A 20000-nucleotide genomic window follows, 5' to 3' on the forward strand; every position below is an offset into this window, starting at 1 on the left:
AGACATCACAGATGCAGCCTCTAGACATGGCGTCACATCACAGGCGCCTTAGACATGGCGTACATCACAGGTGCAGCCTCTAGACATCACACAGTGCAGCCTCTGACATGACGTCACATCACAGGTAGCCTAGGCATCACAGTGCGCACTCTAGACATGACGTCGCCACATCACAGTGCGTACTCTAGACATCACAGGTGGCCTCTAGACATGACGCCTACATCACAGGTACGCCTCTAGACATCACAGGTACGCCTCTAGACATGAGGTCACATCCTCTAGACATGATGTCACATCACAGGTACGCCTCTAGGCATGATGTCACATCACAGGTACGCCTCTAGACATGGCGCCACATCTGGAGTAAAGCCTGTAGGCATCTTAGATGCGCTTCAGACAGGGCGCCACATCACAGGCAGCCTCTAGACATGACGTCACATCACAGGTACGCCTCTAGACATCAGTGCAGCCTCTGGAGCATCACAGGCACGCCTCTAGACATTACGACGCCACATCACAGGCAATGCCTCTAGGCATGACGCCACATCACCAGGCACGCGTAAAGATCACAGGTACGCCTCTAGGCATGACGTCACATCACAGGTACGCCTCTAGACATCACAGGTACGCCTCTAGACATCACAGGTACGCCTCTAGACATGACGTCACATCACAGGTACGCCTCTAGACATCACAGGTACGCCTCTAGGCATGACGTCACATCACAGGTACGCCTCTAGACATGACGTCACATCACAGGTACGCCTCTAGACATCACAGGTACGCCTCTAGGCATGACGTCACATCACAGGTGCGTCACATCACAGGTACGCCTCTAGGCATGACGTCACATCACAGGTACGCCTCTAGACATGACGTCACATCACAGGTACGCCTCTAGACATCACAGGTACGCCTCTAGGCATGACGTCACATCACAGGTACGTCACATCACAGGTACGCCTCTAGGCATGACGTCACATCACAGGTACGCCTCTAGACATCACAGGTACGCCTCTAGGCATGACGTCACATCACAGGTACGTCACATCACAGGTACGCCTCTAGGCATGACGTCACATCACAGGTACGCCTCTAGACATCACAGGTACGCCTCTAGGCATGACGTCACATCACAGGTACGTCACATCACAGGTACGCCTCTAGACATCACAGGTACGCCTCTAGACATGACGTCACATCACAGGTACGCCTCTAGGCATCACAGGTACGCCTCTAGACATGACGTCACATCACAGGTACGCCTCTAGACATGACGTCACATCACAGGTACGTCACATCACAGGTACGCCTCTAGGCATGACGTCACATCACAGGTACGCCTCTAGACATCACAGGTACGCCTCTAGACATCACAGGTACGCCTCTAGACATGACGTCACATCACAGGTACGCCTCTAGACATCAAGCAGGCAATCCCAGGCATGACATCACATCACAGGTGCCTCTAGACATGACGCCACATCACAGGTAATGCCTCTAGACATCACAGCATGCAGGCCTCTAGGCATGACGCCACATCACAGGTAATCAGACATCACATCCACAGGTGACGCCACATCACAGGTAGGCATGACGTCACATCACAGGTACGCCTCTAGACATGACGTCACATCACAGGTACGCCTCTAGACATCACAGGTACGCCTCTAGGCATGACGTCACATCACAGGTGCGTCACATCACAGGTACGCCTCTAGGCATGACGTCACATCACAGGTAGCCTCCTAGACATCGGTTACAGAATTAGCCTCTAAGACATCACAGGTACGCCTCTAGACATGACGTCACATCACAGGTACGCCTCTAGACATCACAGGTACGCCTCTAGACATGACGTCACATCACAGGTACGCCTCTAGACATGACGTCACATCACAGGTACGCCTCTAGACATGATGTCACATCACAGATACTGTTTATGATTATTTTGTTGCTTTTAATCTTGTGCTTATGCTTGTGGCTAAGTTTATTATAATTGTATAGTGTATTGTGTTAATAATCATATTGTTATGTTTGTGTTTATTATCGCAAAGCTGTGTTTATAATCATGTTGTGTTTATGTTTATCATAGCGAAGCTCTGTGTGGTTGTTATTTATGTTTGTGTTGTTTGTGTTGTTTATAATCATGTTGTTGTGTTTATTTGTGTTGTTGTTTACGTGACTGTGTCCAGCGGAGAACGTGGCGAAGCAGTGGGCGGTGACGCGAGCGGAACAGGACCAGTTCGCCGTCGCTTCCCAGAACAGAACCGAGGCCGCGCAAAAGGCGGGACACTTCGACCGCGAGATCGTCCCCGTCACCGTCCCGTCACGCAAAGGCAAGAGCAGCCGACCTTAAAAGCAGGATAATGAGTCTGAGTCAGATCACGACCTTCAACCGACCTTAACAGCAGGATGATGAGTCTGAGTCAGAGCTCACACAGGGGATCAGATCGTTTATTTCCAGAGCAACTTGTGGTGTCTGAAGTGAGGTGTTGATATTTGATGTGTCAGAAGTGTAGATATTAGATGTAGGGGTGTCGCGATATACCGGTTTTGTAATCATTGTGATGATTAAAACATGATGATGTGAATATCGTGGAAATAATGCACCCACAGTATTACCCTGTAGCGCAACAATGGCATTGATAAATGAGCAGGTGAGAGGGAAATCACGAGAGATATATATTTTGTCACGATAATCGTATTCTGAAATTTTGATATTGTGACAGCCCTAATTTGATGTGTCAGAACAGAAGTGAGGTGTTGATATTTCTCTTTTAAATGACTCACATGATCTACAGCTGATCTAAATAGATCTATTTGACATGGACTGGGTTTAAAAAAAAATAATTTGAAAACGTTCCGCACAATTGTCATGTCTGATCCAGTTACTCTTGGTGACTTTCTGCCACTGTGGAGCAAGCACCCTTTTGCAGTACCTGGAGAGTATATGTAAGGGATAATATAGTGTCCGCCAATAATTATCGGAAAATAAAACCCGACGGATCTGAACCCCTATGCGCAACGGAGAAACAAATTATTTTACCGTAGAACGTTGGGAAATCCCATTCAAGTCAATGGAGCGTTCTACTAGCATTGTGGAGAGCCGTTGTTAACATACTGCCTCCCCCCATGCCAGAGCCAGTCTAGTGTGTTATGTACTGTATGTAAACGGAATGTGTGTGTGCCCCCCCCCATGCCAGAGCCAGTCTAGTGTGAGTATGTACTGTATGTAAACGGAGTGTGTGTGTGTGTGTGTGTGTGTGTATGCCCCCCCCAGGCCCTGTAGAGGTGCGTCAGGACGAGTTCCCGCGCCACGGCAGCAGCCTGGACGCCATGACCAAACTCAAGCCATGCTTCCTGAAGGACGGCTCCGGCACCGTCACCGCCGGCAACGCCTCAGGTACGCCCCTCCCCCTCTCAGGAGTTTGAGTTCTAACAGATGCCCTGTCAGAAACGGTTCACATGGGTTCTGCAAGTCAGTTACGGTTCACATGGGTTCTACAAGTTAGTAACGATTCACATGGGTTCTACAAGTCAGTTACGGTTCATGTGGGTTCTGCAAGTCTTCATGTGGGTTCTGCAAGTTAGTAACGGTTCATGTGGGTTCTACAAGTCAGTTACGGTTCATGTGGGTTCTGCAAGTCTCCTGTGGGTTCTACAAGTCAGTTACGGTTCATGTGGGTTCTACAAGTCAGTTACGGTTCATGTGGGTTCTGCAAGTCTACATGTGGGTTCTACAAGTTAGTAACGGTTCATGTGGGTTCTACAAGTCAGTTACGGTTCATGCGGGTTCTACAAGTCAGTTACGGTTCATGCGGGTTCTGCAAGTCTACATGTGGGTTCTACAAGTCAGTTACGGTTCATGTGGGTTCTACAAGTCAGTTACGGTTCATGCGGGTTCTGCAAGTTAGTAACGGTTCATGTGGGTTCTACAAGTCAGTTGGTTTCTTCACATGGTTTCTATAAGTTAGCAATGGTTCATGTAGGTTCTGAAAATCTGGAACAGGTCACATGGGTTCCACCTGATGCCCAGTCAGGAACGGGTCACATGGTCTGACAGAGATCCTAACCACTGGAGATCCTCCTCCTCTGTAGAACTGAGTTATATTATGTGTGGGGAATGTCAGAGATCCTCCTCCTCTGTGGAACGGAGTTATATTATTCACATAATGTCTGTCTAGGAGCGCTTCCTGGACTCAAATTTGTTTGTCTGAGGTGCTCTTTGGATGGGAGAATGTAGATGAGAAAAACAGGGAATTCCAAGGCACTCTCAATTCTTAAAGGTTAAAAAGCCTTTATTTTATTAGCTTGGTTACATTTAAACCTTTTTTTAAAAACTTGCGTTTTGGCAAACAAGCCTTCATCAGGGAGTCAAATTGAAATGATGTGTGGGGAATGCAGGGCTCCAGCAGAGGGCGACGGCACATGTTTCTTGTGGTCCATGTCAAGGTTGATCCTCCTTATTTCTTGATAACAGTGGCTCCATTCAGGATAAATAACACATGTCAATGACTGTGCCATGATGATGTTAATCGTGAAAAGCAAATGTTATGAAAATTCAAATGTACCATACCTTGAACATCATCAAAACAATGGGATATCCTTATCGTTCTTCTTTCTTTTTTTTTTTTTTTTTTTTTTTTTTTTTTTTTAATTATATAAAATATTGTTCCTGTCCTTCAGGAATCAATGACGGCGCTGCAGCTACTGTGCTCATGAGCCAGTCAGAGGCTCAGAGGCGGGGCTTAAAGCCAATGGCACGAATCGCCTCCTGGGCTCAGGCGGGCCTGGACCCGTCAGTCATGGGCACTGGGCCAATCCTGGCCATCAGGAAGGCGGTGAGCACCAATTCGAATCCTAAGCAGCTCATTAGTGTGGTGTGGTTTTACAGGATATGATGTAAACAGTAACGCTCACATGAAGCGGATGAGTTTGATGTAAACAGTATATGTACTCTTTTGATCCCATGAGGGAAATTTGGTCTCTGCATTTATCCCAATCCGTGAATTAATGAAACACACTCAGCACACAGTGAACACACAGTGAGGTGAAGCACACACTAATCCCGACGCAGTGAGCTGCCTGCTACAGCGGTGCTTGGGGAGCAGTGAGGTGAGTTACAGTAGGTGTTCAGCCGTTCCTACTGGTCGGGGTTCGAACCTGCAACCCTCCGGTTACAAGTCCGAAGCGCTAACCAGTAGGCCACGGCTGCCCCCAAACGCTCACAGTAACGGTCACATAAAGCGGATGAGTTTGATGTAAACAGCAACGCTCATATAAAGCGGATGAGTTTGATGTAAACAGCAACGCTCATATAAAGCGGATGAGTTTGATGTAAACAGTAACGCTCATATAAAGCAGATGAGTTTAATCTAAACAGTAATGGATGAGTGATGTAAACAGTAACGGATGAGTTTGATGTAAACAGTAACGATCGCATGAAGCGGTTGAGTTTGATGTGAACAGTAACGATCGCATGAAGCGGATGAGTTTGATGTAAACAGTAACGCTCATATAAAGCTGATGAGTTTGATGTAAACAGTAACTGATGAGTTTGATGTAAACAGTAACACTCATATAAAGCTGATGAGTTTGATGTAAACAGTAACTGATGAGTTTGATGTAAACAGTAACACTCATATAAAGCTGATGAGTTTGATGTAAACAGTAACTGATGAGTTTGATGTAAACAGTAACACTCATATAAAGCGGATGAGTTTGTGCCATCTGGTGAAAAGCAAATCCAGTCCACTAAATGTATTACATTCTTATGACCACTCTGAATGTCTTCCTGATTCTTATGGTGTGTGTGTGTGACATTCTTATGACCACTCTAAATGTCTTCATGACTCTTATGTTGTGTGTGTTGTGTGTGTGTGTGTGTGTGTGTGTGTCCAGGTGGAGAAGGCGGGCTGGAAGCTGGAAGAGGTAGACCTGTTTGAGGTGAACGAGGCCTTTGCTGCCCAGTCTGTAGCAGTGCTGAAGGACCTCGGCCTCAACCCAGACAAGGTCTCACGCACGCACACATACACGCACGCACATGCACGCACACACACACACACACACACACACACACACACACACATACACATGCTCACGCACGCACACCTCACCACCCAGACAAGGTCTTGTACACACACGCACGCACACACACACACGTACTGTATACGCATGCACACGCTCCGCACACGGCCACACACACGTACACACACACACGCACACACAGACGCACGCACACACAGACGCACGCACACACAGACGCACACACAGACGCACGCACACACTGAAGACTTAAAAGCCGCTCTCCCCGCAGGTGAACGTGTCGGGTGGGGCCATTTCTCTGGGTCATCCTCTGGGCATGTCCGGCTGCCGCGTGCTGGTCACCCTACTGCACGCGCTCCAACGGACCGGCGGCAAGAGGGGTGTGGCCTCACTGTGTATCGGAGGAGGAATGGGCATCGCCATGTGTGTGGAGACCGTCTGATGGACTGAGCACACACACACACACATACAAACACACACATTATGGGTTAGCCCTTATGACATATCTGGTGTTGTGAGCTTCTGCTTCTGATGCTTTATAAACAAATGCCTTTAAAAGACTCTTCTGACTCTGACTCGTATGGCATTTAGGACTCATTCTGACTTGGACCCTTCTGACTCCTTTAACTCTCTCCTGATTCTTCTGACTCTTTCAACTCTTTTCTGACTGTTTCGACTCTCTGATTCTTCTGACTCCTTTGACTCTCTTTCTGACTGGTCTTTGATGACCATAGCAGTTCTGTCTTGTGTGTCGACCTGTTGGGGCCTTAGCCTGGAGGACCTTACAGACCGATCAGGCCAAGGCCTTGTCAGGTACATTTATCTGTCCTTAAAACATTCCTCACTGTCCTGCTTATCTTGCATACTAAACTGTAGTCCAGTTTTCTTCTGGCATGGGTGGGTCCCTGCCTTTGTGCAGTGATCTACCTAATCAATGTGTGCTGGAAGACAGACCTTATGCCTGGCCTCATTAACCCAACAGCTAGCATCTCCGAATGTCCTCCCAAACCACCTTCTGTTCAGATATTTTCTCCGAATGTCCTCCCAAACCAACTTCTGTTTAGCTAGCATCTCTAGAGGTCCTCCCAAACCAGCTTCTGTTCAGCTAGCATCTCTAGATGTTATGTCCCCACCAAACCAGCGTCTGTTCAGCTAGCATCTTTAGATGTTATTTTCCCCTAAACCAGCGTCTGTTCAGCTAGCATCTCTAGATGTCCTCCCAAACTAACTTCTGTTCAGCTAGCATATCTAGATGTCCTCCCAAACTAACTTCTGTTCAGCTAGCGTCTCCGAATGTCCTCCCAAACCAGCTTCTGTTTAGCTAGCATCTTCAGATGTCCCCCCAAACCAGCATCCCCCAAACTAGCTTCTGTTTAGCTAGCATATCTAGATGTCCTCCCAAACCATCTTCTGTTCAGCTAGCATCTCTAGATGTTATGTCCTCCCAAACCACCTTCTGTTCAGCTAGCATCTCTAGATGTTATGTCCTCCCAAACCACCTTCTGTTCAGCTAGAATCTCCAGATGTCCTCCCAAACCAGCGTCTGTTCAGCTAGCATCTCTAGATGTTATGTCCCCACCAAACCATCTTCTGTTTAGCTAGCATCTCTAGATGTCCCCCCAAACTAGCGTCTGTTCAGCTAGCATCTCCAGATGTCCTCCCAAACCAGCTGCTGCCCTCATGTCTCTGCCTGTGTGACTGAGGACCTGAAGGAAACTTGAAACCTCAATCAATACTGACACTAACAGCAAAACTGACCACAGGGGGGCGCTAAATAACTCTTAAGGCCAGTGACAATGGCAGGCAGGAATTTAGTGGAGATATACATTAAATAAATAATATACTGGAGACTCTTCTGGATGGAAAGGGAAGCTGATTCAGAGTGTCTGGGTGAAACTAATCAAAGTAGCTGTCATCATATTATGCATTTACAATGAAGTAGGCCTATAGGCCCTGTAGTCTGCCAGGGAAATATGCCTGTCTTCTGTGTTCTTTGTGCCACCACAGCTAGTCTAGCCTGTGTCAGATGCTTCTAGTAGATTAGACTTTTTAATAAAATGTAATATTGAATGGAAGTTATCCCAGAGAAAATAATGTTTACAAAAGAAACCAGGGTTGAACTCTGAGGAAGAATAAAGATACAACCCCAAAGCACTACCTAATGTGTCTCTGTGTCTGTGTGTGTGTGTGTGTGTGTGTGTGTGTGTTTGGGTTTGTGTTTTAATGGGATAGTTACAGTCATGTGTTTATAAAGTACTCCAACTATGTTCTACTCCCTGGTTCTCTATAAATAATGAGTGTCAATATGACCACACTATTGAGCTCAGAGTTAAGTGGCCGTGACCTTGTAGGACACTTTTTCCACCACTAGAGAGCGCACTGCCTTTATTTATTTTTTTTACCACGTCCACCAGAATCATGGCATGCAACTTTTAATTTTGTACATTTTTAATCATGATTTAAAGCTGTAAAAAATGGTTACATAAACAACATAGTTTTATGGACCAAACTATTTATTGTAATATGATGCCATATTTTGTTCGTTTCCCCACAGTCCAATGACAAAATTGGCCTATTTATCTCGAACTGCAGTCCTACTTGCTGATAGGTCTGCATTAGGACTGTACCTCTTAAATTAATGAAGTCAAACACTTATATAGCCATTGAAGGGAAAAAAAACGCATTAAGATGTCTGTGGCCCCAATTGAAGTGGATGTTTTCCTGAGACAGAACGCTGTAGCTTACTGCCGGGCACGCAGGTCGTGTGGTAACGGTAAGCCGATTACTGGAACTGTCAAAGTAGCCTGCTCTGACTGATGTCCTGTCCATTTCACCAAGCCGTTAACCTCCGAGGATTTTTGTATTCTTTTTTATATTAACTTGAGCATAATGCCACTTTTTATTAACCGGGACCAGATATTTGCGCACCAAGTGCACCTGTTGGAACATAAACTCAGGGTGAGTATCTTAGGCTACTATATTATAATGATTGAATAAAAACAGCTTAGAGGAAGCTTGTAGGTGTCATTTGATTGCTTGACATGTTAACGTTAGGCTACAGATATTTTGAAGGTAGGCTAAAAAGCCTGTGTGTTATGCCCATTTCACTTTTAAAATGAGAAATGTAGCATAGTCTCTGAATGTCAAAACAAATGCTAGCCTGCTAAAGTTAACGTTACAGTTTCAGTGTCTTTGTAACCCGTGTATTTTGCAGAGTAGCCTAACTTAACGTTACATGTTCAGAGTGTGTTTGTAACGGTGTTTTTTGCAGAGTAAAGAGGAGCGTATTTTGGAGCTGGAGACGGAGAATGCCCTTCTTCACCTCCGGCTGGCCGAGGTAGGTATCGCCAGAGCCCGCCTGGAATCGCTATCATGTCAGTGATTCACCGTCTCAATGAACGCGGCTAGGCTGTGTGAGGTCCCGGCCTGGCACTGCAATGGCGCCTCTCGTGGATTTCTCAGCCTGGCAGATGGTGACTCTGTCTGGATAATAAGTGGCTTTAGCCTAGATATGTAGCCTACTGATGTTGCACACATATTTTTGACTGAGGTCAGCAATCGTGAATATAGGCTACAGCTAGTCTATAACCAAAATTGGTGTAGTACATGAATGAAATGTGTTATTGAAAATTGTAGCACTTCACTGGCCTACTTATTGTGCTGTGAAGACATGTTGAGGTTAGGTGTGTCAATGGTGGCATGTTGAGGTTAGGTGTGTGTTGACACTTACTGTTAGATTACACACTAACTTTTTTAACTTATTGACTGCACAGCCCTCTCAATGTATTTATTTATTTATTTATTTAATCTGGTTTAGCTCTTGTATCTGTTGTGATGACTTTTATTTTGCATTTGTATCTACTGAATTTGATACTAATAATATTAATTTATAATTGGTATCTATATTCCTATGTCTAGAGCACTGTTGCCACTGTTTTCTGTCAATGTCGTTTAATGTCATCTATGTGTACGTGTGTAAGAAGCCCACTCTTTTGACCTGCAACTAAATCTACCCTTGGGTACAAATAAAGTAACCTTACCTTACCTTATGTTGAGGTTAGGTGTGTTAAATATGTGAATTGAGAACACAGTGTTGTTACAACGTGAATTGTTTTTTTCTTACTGATTTGAATAACCTTTCCATCGTGTTTAACCCCCCTGAGGTCAGAGATATAGCCTATAGTCCAATGAACAATACCAGTTAGTTAACTGATGTCTCCTCTCCTCCCGCCCCGGCCGCGTCGCTGCCCCTGCTGGTTCCGGGTGGTAGTGTCTGGGCCGCCTGCGCCGGGACCAGGAGGGCCAGCAGGAGGCGCAGCGGCAGTGCCAACTCCGCAGGAGCTCCCAGAAGAGTGCTCACCTCTCCCTGGGCAAACTCCTGGCCGAAGTGCAGGTAGGCCCATACACAAATGTGATACATGGCAATATATGAACATATATCCCTGCTGGAAAAAACAGCTATGCTGGTAGCTGGTTTTAGCTGGTCTTTGCTGGTTTTCTTCCAGCTCTTGCTGGTCCTTGCTGGTGTAGCTGGTTGGGCCACCAGCTGGACATGCTGGCGTGACCATCTGAGGAAGCTGGTCATGCTTGTGTGGAGGGATATAATTTACATCTGCATGGCATAGATAGATAGCGCTAGATAGATACTTTATTGATCCCTAAGGGGAAATTCAAGGCATTCATAGCACATAGAGATAAAACTAGATGAGAACATCATGTTTAATTACAACTCTATTACATACCATTAGGCCTATTACACCATTATGCATTACAAAAGTGTTAAGTGATTTAAGTTTTGAAGAAAAAAAAAACTCACAAGCTAGTGATTTAGATTTTGGAGATGTGTGCAGGTTCCCTGACTAGTTCCCCATAATGTAGAACAAAGCCTGTCTGATTGATGTGTAGTGTTGCAGGTGGTTTTGGCTGTGGAAATGATACATTGCCTGTCTGATTGATGTGTAGTGTTGCAGGTGGTTTTGGCTGTGGAAATGATACATTGCCTGTCTGATTGATGTGTAGTGTTGCAGGTGGTTTTGGCTGTGGAAATGATACATTGCCTGTCTGATTGATGTGTAGTGTTGCAGGTGGTTTTGGCTGTGGAAATGATACATTGCCTGTCTGATTGATGTGTAGTGTTGCAGGTGGTTTTGGCTGTGGAAATGATACATTGCCTGTCTGATTGATGTGTAGTGTTGCAGGTGGTTTTGGCTGTAGAAATGATACATTGCCTGTCTGATTGATGTGTTGTTGTGGTTGTTGTGGTTGTTGTTGTGGTGGTGGTTGTGCTTGTGCTCAGGTGCTGAAGAGGGACCTGCGGGAGGTGTTTGCCGTGTACCTGAGCTTCGCCCGCGAGCTGGAGACTCAGAGCAAGGAGCTCCTGGAGCGGACGGCCGTCCTCAGCTCCACCGTCCAGAGCCAACATGGCGACCACGCCGAGAGTGAGTACCGTAATGTACCGTCCAGAGCCAATATGGCGACCACGCCGAGAGTGAGTACCGCACCGTAATGTACCGTCCAGAGCCAACATGGCGACCATGCCGAGAGTGAGTACCGTAATGTACCGTCCAGAGCCAATATGGCGACCACGCCGAGAGTGAGTACCGCAACGTAATGTACCGTCTAGAGCCAACATGGCGACCATGCCGAGAGTGAGTACCGTAATGTACCGTCGAGAGTGAGTACCGAAATGTACCATGCAGAGCCAACATGGCGACCACGCCGAGAGTGAGTACCGTAATGTACCATGCAGAGCCAATATGGCGACCACGCCGAGAGTGAATACCGTAATGCATCGTCTAGAGTGAGTACCTTAATGTACCATGCAGAGCCAATATGGCGACCACGCCGAGAGTGAATACCGTAATGTATCGTCTAGAGCAGGGATGGGCAAACTGCGGCCCACGGGCCGGATCCGGCCCGCCAAGCACTTTCATCCGGCCCACCGAGCATTTCATTTAGTTATCAGGCTGCTCGCTATTTTTGTTGTGCGGCCCGCCGGCCAATTTTCAAAACCCAATGTGGCCCTTGAGCCAAAAAGTTTGCCCACCCCTGGTCTAGAGCATTGGTTCTCAAAGTGGGGTCCGCAACACATTGTCAGGGGGTCCCTGACAAAGTTTGCTACAAAATATAAAATTGTCTTATACTGATAGGCGAAAAATGCTACAGTATCAGTATTTGCCCAATTGATCTGCTGATACGTTACATCAATACATCAAAACACTTTACTATTAATTAACCGCCAACAAAATGAAAATTATGTGAAGCAAACACCATGTGTTCAACACAACAGGCCTACATTTGACAAAGAAACAACAATCCTTTAAAAATCCTACATACTGTCAAAGTTTGCTAACATGATTATTGTGGTATTAGCACTCTGTGTTTTTAAAATACATATAACATAAGCATCTAACAGAAAAAAAGGCTATACAGCTACATGATTAACTTAAATTTTATGTTTAGATTTGTCCCACTTGGACAAATCATTCAAAATAATTTGATTTCATATCATAGCTATGCAGATGACACACAAATTTACTTAGCTCTATCACCAAACAACTATGGTCCTCTTGAATCTATGTGTCAGTGTATAGAACAAATCAACACCTGGATGTCTCAATTTTCTTCAGCTGAACAAAGAAAAAACTGAAGTAATTATATTTGGTAAAAATGAGGAAAGACTTAGGGTTGCCACTCTCCTTGACACAAAAGGGTTGAAGGCAAAGGATACTGTTAAAAACCTTGGTGTATTAATTGACAGTGATCTAAATTTCAACAGCCACATGAAAGCGATAACTAAATCAGCTTTTTACCACCTCAAAAATATTGTCAAACTCAGAGGGCTGATGTCAAAACATGACTTAAAAAAAACTCATTCATGCATTTATCTCCAGCAGGGTTGATTACTGCAATGGACTGTTCACAGGCCCTCCTAAAAAGACTATTAAACAGCTTCAGGTGATACAAAATGCAGCAGCTAGGACTCTAACAAAAACTAAAAAGAACTGACCACATTACTCCAATTCTTAAGTCCTTGCACTGGCTTCCAGTAAGTCACAGAATTGACTTTAAAGCACTATTGCTTGTTTATAAATCAGTAAATGGAGCAGGACCTAAATACTTGTCAGACATGCTTCAGCAGTACACACCTTCTCGCCCCCTCTCAGGTCCCAGGTGAAAAACCTGCTAGTAAAACCTACAGTTAGAACTAAACATGGTGAAGCAGCTTTTAGCTGCTATCTTTGGCTCAGCTGTGGAACCAACTTTCGGATGACATTAAAAGGCCCCAACTGTAGCCAGTTTTAAATCTAGACTTAAGACCAAACTGTTCTCAGACGCTTTCTGCTAACTGTGCCGAAGTTACAAATTCTGAATCTGCCTCGATAATTATTCTACTTTGTCTTTTATTACTTTTTTTTACTACTTTTGCCTTTGTTTTGCTTACTAATTATTCTTTATTTTTAAATGATTTTACCTTGTGTTTTATGTTTTCTTTTTATTATGATCTTTACCTTTTAACTATTCTTTGACTATATTGCCCTTCTATGCTTTTATTTGTTATTATCGTTTGGTTTTGTTTATGTAAAGCACATTGAATGACCTCTGTGTATGAAATGTGCTATATAAATAAACTTGACTTGACTTGACTTGACATGTGTTGCGATTATGAGGGGTCTTTGGAGAATTTTCCACTCCATGAGGGGTCCCCGGCCCACAAAACTTTGAGAACCCCTGGTCTAGAGTGAGTACCGTAATGTACCGTCTAGAGTGAGTACCTTAATGTACCATGCAGAGCCAATATGGCGACCACGCCGAGAGTGAGCACCTTAATCTGGTCTCCTTTGATGTATGAAAGTCAGGTTCGTTATCGCCACTCACAAGATGTTGAATAGGCCTACATTTACATTGCATTTTAGTCCTTGTTTGTCAAGTGTGTATAATTTGAAATGTAACAGTAGGCCTAAATGGGCCTTTCCATGTGTTTGGCTATATTAACATTGACTTTAGTTTACAGAAAATGTGCTGCTATAATATGATATGTGTATAAGGATATGAGATGACCTATTGTGTATAAGGATATGAGATGACCTATTGTGATATGAGATTTTGGTCATATTGTACAGCCCTATAAGAAGGCATCTACATTGTCTAAGCCATAACATAGATTGCTTTCAGGGAAAGTGATCAGAAAGTATACGTAAGGGATAGTGTATAGAACGCCGGTCATTATCAGGAAATGAGTCCCGACAGGGCGAACCGGACGCGGAGGGATCTTTTTCCGCCCTGAAGGGACCTATTTCCCGATAATGACCGGAGTTCTATACATTATCCCGCTTATTACACGGCTACTTGCCAAAACGAAACAATAAACTCCCCATGATATGACTCTTTAGACTACATAGCCTAGATAGATAGATAGATAGATAGATAGATAGATACTTTATTGATCCCCAAGGGGAAATTCAAGGCTATAGCCTATTTGTTACCGTTTCATTGTGGCTTTTGCTGAGAAACAAATAGTTCGCAACAGCACACGCTGAACTTGAATCAAACATTCTTTAGAACACAGCTGAACAACCGTCTGCTTTCACTTTTGAATTAAGTTCCAGTCCTTGCGTAATGATATGAAAGACGTGAATTAGAAGCACAAAACCCATTTTCCTTGACGGCGGTCTGTTATACTTAGCAACGGTCATGCTGGGTAATTAACCCTTCCGTGCCATGTTCTATCATGCTGGGTAATTAACCCTGCAGTGTCACATTATATCATGCTGGGTAATTAACCCTTCCGTGCCATGTTCTATCATGCTGGGTAATTAACCCTTCAGTGTCATGTCCCATTGTGCTGGGTAATTAACCCTTTTTAGTGTAATGTTCCATCATGCTGGGTAATTAACCCTTCAGTGTCATGTTCTATCATGCTGGGTAACCCTTTTTAGTGTAATGTTCCATCATGCTTGGTAATTAACCCTTTTCAGTGTAATGTTCCATCGTGTTGGGTAATTGAAATAAGGCTCGTTTTCATACTGATTCGGTGGTTAAGATAAGACTTGTTTGCTGACTGATTTGGTGGTTAAGATAAGACTCGTTTGCTGACTGATTTGGTGGTTAAAATAAGGCTCGTTTGCTGACTGATTCAGTGGTTAATATAAGGCTTGTTTCCATTTCAGGTGCCTACAGGTACCCACTACCCTGGTAAAGGGGACCGTTATAAGAACATCCTGCTATTCAGCCCTTTAGCTGTTGTGTACACAGATTGTTCCTGAGTTTCCTGGGTGTGGTTCAGTGGTGAAGATGGTTCCTGAGTGAGGTTCAATGGTTAAGATGGTTCCTGAGTGTGGTTCCTGAGTGTGGTTCCTGAGTGTGGTTCCTGAGTGCGGTTCAGTGGTTAAGATGGTTCCTGAGTGCGGTTCAGTGGTTAAGATGGTTCCTGAGTGCGGTTCATTGGTTAAGATGGTTCAATGGTTAAGATAGTACCTGAGTGTGGTTCCTGAGTGCGGTTCAGTGGTTAAGATGGTTCCTGAGTGTGGTTCCTGATTGCGGTTCAGTGGTTAAGATGGTTCCTGAGTGCGGTTCAGTGGTTAAGATGGTTCCTGAGTGCGGTTCATTGGTTAAGATGGTTCCTGAGTGCGGTTAAGATGGTTCCTGAGTGTGGTTCAGTGGTTAATACTTTGAGTGTCAAAAACGCAATATTGCGTTAATTGTTCCCATGCGTTGAGTGCCAAAAACGCAATATTGCGTTTTTAGCTTCTTTTTTTTTAATTACGCAAATACAGACACTGTAACACACCTTATGTGGGATTTTGGAAACTCTACGATGAATAGAACTGAAATAGATTACGATTGAAAACTACATTTTATCTGGACATTTTATCATAACTCGGCTTTTGATGGTTGCCGCTTTGGATCGAATCAATGTCGCATGCACGTCAGGTCAAAACCAGGCCATTTATTTTCGTGGGTTTATCACTAGGTGGCAGTCTCGCCAGGTCTCACTAGGTCACTTTCTGGAAACTTTACAGGCGACACTTCTCTGGTGCTGAAGGGGAAAAGGAAAAAGTTGAAGAAAAAGATATTGCAGCAGGTGCGTTTTCGCCAGACAACGCTGGATGAGTCCACCTTTACTTTAAGACAAGATGACTTCGACCACGACAATCAGGGGAGACCAGGATCACCACACCATCAGGGGAGACCACACGCCAGGTCAAAAACATTACAAAGAGTGACTGACCACCGTGCTGAGGAGGGAGTTCCATCTCCACCGCGGGCCGAATCCAATCCGTAGAGGTGTTGGAGCTGTTACTCCGTTTGTAATCAGATTAAAAGTATCCATGGAAACGGGGCTACTGATTACAACATTGACTGCGAAATGCACGCATGTACATACCATTGTTAATACAAAGCTTTACATTCAGGGTGGCCAACTGGATGTGGGGTTAATACGGACATTTCTTAAACATTTCATCACACACACTTAAACATAAACACGCATCTTCAGTGTGATTTGTTATACCCTATATTACAAATTCACAATACCTAAGATTTACCATTACTTACTTTACAGTTAACGTTAACAGAGTTATAACCGGTGATATGGCTAATGCTAGCTATAGCAATGTTCTTCTTTACTTACCTTGGTAATTGTGGATAAACTCTTCGTGGAAGAATTAATACCCCTTGTCCAGTGTGTTCCCTTTAGTGGCCGAATCTCCACACTCATCACCACATCGGCGCTGGTGAATTTGGAAGACAAGTCAGGCTTGTCGAAAACACTCTAACGTTACCGTAGCTGCCTTTTCTCCATCAACAAAGCATACAACGGAACTGGGTTTATGCTACTTTGACATATTTCCGTTTTTTTGCGTAAATGGTCAATAGTGCACTACTCACACACATGCATTTGTTTGTTGACTTCCTAGTTTCGCATCATAGTGCAAAGACCATAGATATTACAAAGCTAGGTACCGCATTGGGCCCCGTAACGTACGTAAATAGCGCCAGCATCATGATGGGGGCAACGATAACTGGAGGCCAATGGAGAAATAGGTGATTCTGATTGGAAATAAGACAGGTGCCTCTGATTGCCGTCAAGTGTTGCTCATAGAAAGTAAGGTGTTTGCCCCCAGCAATATGGCGGACACGTTCACATACTCCACCTAATAGAACTCGACGGGAATGCGGTATCTAGCTTTGTAATATCTATGGCAAAGACCCAATGGAAAGTCGGGAAGGACATTTGAACTTTTTACCTGGTGATATCAGAAATATGCTGGGTTGGGTTGTTTATGCTATTTATGGGCTGTGGGAATAATGTAATATGTTTACTAAATAATGTAATAATGTAAGATGTTTACTTTTTCAGGAAACTGTAATAATTTATCAGATGTGGTTTTGATATGTTTATAGAAGTTATATTGTTATAGTTAATTGATTTTGTAAATGGGAAATGGTTTATTCAATTCAATTCAATTCAAATCAAATCACTTTATTCATCCCTGGGGGGCAATTAAATAGGCCAGGGAGATAAGTTCTCTGGTGAGAAGATGTCTATTGTCTACTGGCAGACTAATCTGAGGTGAGAAACCAGCGACACATGTTGACAGATTAAGAGTTGTGAATGCCGGAATTGAGAACTGAAACTGAGTTTGTTAAAGGTAGTTTGTTATTTGTTATTTATTTTAGTTATTATTTTTTTCCGAATTATTGTTTTGGAGGAGTTCTTTGGCTATTTTTTCTCCTGGCATTTTACCTGCTGCCAAAAGATAAATTAATCATTGCCATTTGAACAACACTGTCTCCAATTTCCCATCGCCGCAAGGCCAGCCAGACTACACTGGATAAGGTGGTTCAGTGGTTTGGATGGTTCAGTGGTTTGGATGGTTCAGTGGTTTGGATGGTTTAGTGGTTTGGATGGTTCAGCGGTTTGATTGGTTCAGTGGGTGATTGACAGGTAGAGTTCCAGGGGATAATCCCCCCCCTCCTCCCTCCACCCCTCACACCCAGAGGTCGCCGCAAGGACGCAGGTCACATGCCTCACCTGGGCGTCACGGTGACGACCTGTCCCCCGGGGCCTTGAGGATCTCATCTCACACACACACACACACACACACACACACCCCCAAGCATGCTGTGATTAAAGACAGTAATCACACAAATGCGTATCTGATGGGACACACACACACTCTCTCCTGATTACTTTCAGTATTTCTTTTCTTTGGGACTTCACTTTACAATTGTAATGATATGGAAAGAAATACCAATGGAATCATAAACATGTTGTTATTATTGGGAGTTTAGAGTACACACACGCGCACACACACACACACACACACAAACACACACACACAGCATACAGGCTGCATCTACAGTATGTGTGCAGCTGAAGCCAAGAGTGTGAGGAGCTTAGTGTGGTTTTGCTGACAGGGGAGATGAGATGCCCACTGATCCACTTCCTTCTCTAAGTCCCCCCTGGTCCCCTCCTCCCCCCTGGTCCCCTCCCCTCGGTGTTGATCTGTTGTTGTTACAGCTGCAGTGTTGATCTGTTGTTGTTACAGCTGCAGTGTTGATCTGTTGTTGTTACAGCTGCAGTGTTGATCTGTTGCAGCTGCAGTGTTGATCTGTTGCAGCTGCAGTGTTGATCTGTTGTTACAGCTGCAGTGTTGATCTGTTGTTGTTACAGCTGCAGTGTTGATCTGTTGTTGTTACAGCTGCAGTGTTGATCTGTTGTGTTGTTTCAGCTGCAGTGTTGATCTGTTGTTACAGCTGCAGTGTTGATCTGTTGTTGTTACAGCTGCAGTGTTGATCTCTTGTTACAGCTGCAGTGTTGATCTGTTGTTACAGCTGCAGTGTTGATCTGTTGTTGTTACAGCTGCAGTGTTGATCTGTTGTTACAGCTGCAGTGTTGATCTGTTGTGTTGTTTCAGCTGCAGTGTTGATCTGTTGTTACAGCTGCAGTGTTGATCTGTTGTTGTTACAGCTGCAGTGTTGATCTGTTGTTGTTACAGCTGCAGTGTTGATCTGTTGTTGTTACAGCTGCAGTGTTGATCTGTTGTTGTTACAGCTGCAGTGTTGATCTGTTAGTTAAGGCTGCAGTGTTGATCTGTTAGTTAAGGCTGCAGTGTTGATCTGTTGTTGTTACAGCTGCAGTGTTGATCTGTTGTTACAGCTGCAGTGTTGATCTCTTGTTACAGCTGCAGTGTTGATCTGTTGTTGTTACAGCTGCAGTGTTGATCTGTTAGTTAAGGCTGCAGTGTTGATCTGTTAGTTAAGGCTGCAGTGTTGATCTGTTAGTTAAGGCTGCAGTGTTGATCTGTTAGTTAAGGCTGCAGTGTTGATCTGTTAGTTACGGCTGCAGTGTTGATCTGTTAGTTACGGCTGCAGCAGTCTTGGTTACCAGTGCTCTATTCTCTATTCCGTCTGACTAACTGAGGAACTCCGTGGCCCACTGGTTAGCACTTCGGACTTGTAACCGGAGGGTTGCCGGAACGGCTAACGTGCCCTTGAGCAAGGCACGCTGTTGTAGCAGGCAGCTCACTGCGCCGGGATTAGTGTGTGCTTCACCTCACTGTGTGTTCACTGTGTGCTGAGTATGTTTCACTAATTCACGGATTGAGATAAATGCAGAGACCAAATTTCCCTCACGGGCTCAAAAGAGTATATATACTTATGTATACTTATACTTGACTGTTCGTGTCTGGTTTGGAGTCTGGTTGCAGACACTAGGATGCCATGTTGACCCTCTGTGTGTGTGTGTTTCAGGGCTGCAGGCGCAGGTGGGTGCTCTGGAGCGCTCTCTTGAGGAGGAGAAGGAGCGGTGCAGGACGGAGCGCCAGCGCAGGAGGCTGCTGCACAACGCTCTGGTGGTGAGTGAGCCGCCGTGACCTCTGACCTCCGCCTGGTCACAGCTCAACCCTGCGCTGTGGTTACCATGGCGATGTGTGGGAAGTGTGTGT

The 20000-nt window shown here is 44.7% G+C and overlaps 2 protein-coding genes and 1 long non-coding RNA gene across 7 annotated transcripts in view; all 3 read left to right on the forward strand.

Moving 5' to 3' along the window:
* acat2 (acetyl-CoA acetyltransferase 2) overlaps nt 1–8205 on the forward strand; it is a 15303-nt gene extending 7098 nt beyond the window's left edge. The window contains exons 5-9 of the mRNA XM_048250420.1: nt 2196–2339; nt 3284–3406; nt 4690–4844; nt 5905–6015; nt 6320–8205. Coding sequence (XP_048106377.1) covers nt 2196–2339; nt 3284–3406; nt 4690–4844; nt 5905–6015; nt 6320–6490 — 704 coding nt within the window. The 3' untranslated portion in view covers nt 6491–8205. The remainder of the gene's footprint in view (nt 1–2195; nt 2340–3283; nt 3407–4689; nt 4845–5904; nt 6016–6319) is intronic.
* LOC125299231 lies at nt 585–1907 on the forward strand. 5 transcript variants are annotated; one of them, XR_007194341.1, is made up of 4 exons: nt 585–1139; nt 1177–1410; nt 1611–1693; nt 1789–1907. It is a non-coding gene; the product is annotated as an uncharacterized LOC125299231 (long non-coding RNA). The 5 variants fall into 5 exon arrangements; XR_007194343.1 differs by having other exon boundaries at nt 585–1087; XR_007194340.1 differs by having other exon boundaries at nt 585–1410.
* Nucleotides 8206–8425: 220 nt separating the features above from the next.
* The window catches only part of kif25 (kinesin family member 25), a 21954-nt gene continuing 10379 nt past the window's right edge, over nt 8426–20000 (forward strand). The window contains 5 exon segments of the mRNA XM_048250419.1: nt 8426–9006; nt 9320–9385; nt 10319–10441; nt 11345–11486; nt 19807–19910. Coding sequence (XP_048106376.1) covers nt 8938–9006; nt 9320–9385; nt 10319–10441; nt 11345–11486; nt 19807–19910 — 504 coding nt within the window. The 5' untranslated portion in view covers nt 8426–8937.

The sequence above is a fragment of the Alosa alosa genome, chromosome 8 (assembly GCF_017589495.1).
Source record: "Alosa alosa isolate M-15738 ecotype Scorff River chromosome 8, AALO_Geno_1.1, whole genome shotgun sequence".
In the NCBI taxonomy this organism is placed as follows: domain Eukaryota; kingdom Metazoa; phylum Chordata; class Actinopteri; order Clupeiformes; family Clupeidae; genus Alosa; species Alosa alosa.